The sequence below is a fragment of the Propithecus coquereli genome, unplaced genomic scaffold (genome assembly GCF_000956105.1).
Source record: "Propithecus coquereli isolate 6110/MARCELLA unplaced genomic scaffold, Pcoq_1.0 Scaffold181, whole genome shotgun sequence".
NCBI classification, from domain to species: Eukaryota; Metazoa; Chordata; class Mammalia; order Primates; family Indriidae; genus Propithecus; species Propithecus coquereli.
In genome coordinates, this window is record NW_012142857.1 from 5,220,289 (window position 1) to 5,222,914 (window position 2,626).

Genomic DNA, 2,626 nt, shown 5'->3' on the forward strand with positions numbered 1-2,626 from the left:
ATATAAGGATGTTAATGGTCTAGGTACCTTAAGTTCAGCATTACTCTCTGCATTTTTAAGCATGTGCAGCAAAAATTCAGCACTCTTTTTGGGCCACCGACCCTGTGTCCAGCCCCACTGTTTGGCCTAAAAGAGAAGGGAGGTAATTAGTCATTTTTCCTGACTTAACATCAGAACAAAGATCAATGTATTTTATACAAAATCAAGGTGTCTTTCATGGTTAATCCAAAAGTGTCCCCAGACTGTCATCGCAGCAACCAGAAAGAGCCTAATGAAGGCAGATCTTAGCCATTCTTATTCCACTGACCACTTCTCCATACAATCTGTGTTTTCAAATGGCAATTAAAAAGTCTCACCTGGGCACACCTACCAACTCCACCATTGTAACGTCGGAATGGTACACACTGTTTCTTTAAAGTGACATCTTTCAGATACTTGGTGGCTTTTCGTATATGCATACCCTTGATGGCCTGGGCAGTTTCACGAGTGTTCTAAGTATGAACAATAAAAAGTGCTGGTTAGCCATGCCAAAGTATTATCATTTAAAAAGTAAACATTAAGTTTTCGGATCTTCAAAATGCCCGTCAGTTAAAACCCCCTTTCTATTGTTTTTTATAGAGACAAGGGTCTCACCATGTCACCCAGGCTGGTCTTGAACTCAGCCTTAAGAGATCCTCCCACCTAGGCCTCCCAAAGTCCTGGGATTACACGCAGGAGCCACTGTGCCCCTTCCATATTTGAAAGATGAGGTAATGAAATCTAAGAGCCAGGGAGTCTTCATTTAAGGCTCAGAAAGATTAATCCTGTACCTCTATTTATTCACTAAAATGTTGAAATTCCATCATCTTGTAATTACAATTTTGTGTCCCATATCGATCTGCACAAATAGGTTCAGAAAAAGTTCTCTGGTAGTTTTACTCGATTCCACAAACCCTAAATCAAAGAGATCTTTATATTGATAATCGGTGTCTAAATAAGAGGTAGCTGCTCAGAGTTCATTAATTTTCATGGTCAATCCAAAGGTGTCCTAAGAAAGACATCACTGCAGCCACCTTTGTAGAATAGTAAGAAATTCTGAACATGTTGACGCATTTAGATCATAACTATGATTCACACACCTTGAAGTGAACACGAAGATTTGAACCTCTTGACTTGCATGCTGGAAAATAAAAACGTTTTGGTTAATTTTGAGTATTTTATTATGCCTACGCCCCAATAGGAAATACATATTTATCTTCTGTTCACTTACATTTTGTGGGGTTTTCTGGGTCAAGTGAATAGCGAACCATTTTCACAGATCACCTGGAGTGGAGGGAGCACAGCACAATTACGTCAATAATACACATTTATAATAACCAATGCGGTTTAAATTAAGAATCCACCCACAGCTGCTCAGAGAGTAGTTGTTTTCATGATTAATCCAAAGGTGTCCTAAGAAATGCCATCATCGCAGCCATCTTTTGCCCCAAGTGCTTTCTTTCCCTTTGCACCTACCAGTACTACAGCAGTGCCTACACCAAACTAGCAGCACGACATCTTCAGCCCTCTCTCTTTCCTTTGGAAGTATACAGCCTGTTTCAATCCAACCCCGGATCCTCCAGGCGTAAAACGACGCATGAGCACGGCAAACTCAACTACAACCCTCTGCACACGCCCCTTCCCCAGAAAAATCCGCTTTACTCACGCAGCTGCACAGCAATGCAGTCCTTCCAAGCGACACAGACGTCTGCGCTATCACCCACGTTAAGAAGCATCGAGTACGCAACACTTTTGTTGAAATGAGTAAAGCCTCAATCCGTCTTTACTTTATTGCCCCCAAAACTTTTTCCCGTTGCTGCCACAAACGCGCCGCGTACTCGACTACCACTCACCGCCAGACGCTGGACCTCCGGAGTCGGAGTCAGCACGACCACGGGCCGCCCGTGCCCTCACCAGACGAGGAGCCCTGCTGTCCCCACTCCCGCCCATCGCGTCGCTCCGAGGGCCGTAGAGGCCTGCCGGCCGCGGTACGAAATCGGGCGTCCGCCACATCCCCCTACTCAAGTAAACACCGCCTCTAGCGAGAAATCAGTAGCCCTGGGAGTTCTCCTCCCGGGGACCTCGAGATCGGTGCCCTTCAGGCCACGATGGCGGCGATGAACGCACGATTGAGCATTCGGAGCAACGACGAAGAAACACACTCACCTCAGGCCGCTTGAGGGGAAGAGGAAGAGCGATGGCTTCTGGGAGAATTCATGAGAACTCGATCTCTCGCGAGAATTCCAGCCCAAGAAACGAGATCTAAGGGAGGGAGGAGGGCGGAGGAGAAAGGGAGTGTGGAATATGTTTTAAGAACGTCTGGAAACGAATTGCCTCCTTAGAGACTGTCTCAAAATTCTCTTTTTTTAATCCAAAAATAAAGTTATGGGTTTTCAATATCAGTCAATTAAAAATTGAAAGCAAGCTTGTACTACTAGGAGAGGGCCACATATTATTAGATATCAAGGAGACATTTTATTTAATCGACAACATTCGTTAGGTTTGATCATGTGATCAGAAACCCCTGAAAGTGGTTTGTAAAGGGGCAGTTGAAAAGATGAAAGGATGGGACGTAATTATGTTAATCAGAAAATTTTTAGGATGAGAA

The 2,626-nt window shown here is 44.3% G+C and overlaps 1 protein-coding gene across 1 annotated transcript in view; it reads right to left on the reverse strand.

Moving 5' to 3' along the window:
• Positions 1-2,294, reverse strand: part of LOC105808899 (60S ribosomal protein L17) — a 3,829-nt gene extending 1,535 nt beyond the window's left edge. Inside the window, exons 1-5 of the mRNA XM_012642662.1 lie at positions 2,185-2,294; positions 1,250-1,302; positions 1,119-1,159; positions 357-491; positions 28-126 (exon numbers count right to left, since the gene is read on the reverse strand). Coding sequence (XP_012498116.1) covers positions 28-126; positions 357-491; positions 1,119-1,159; positions 1,250-1,289 — 315 coding nt within the window. The 5' untranslated portion in view covers positions 1,290-1,302; positions 2,185-2,294. The remainder of the gene's footprint in view (positions 1-27; positions 127-356; positions 492-1,118; positions 1,160-1,249; positions 1,303-2,184) is intronic.
• Between the last annotated feature and the right edge of the window lie 332 nt (positions 2,295-2,626).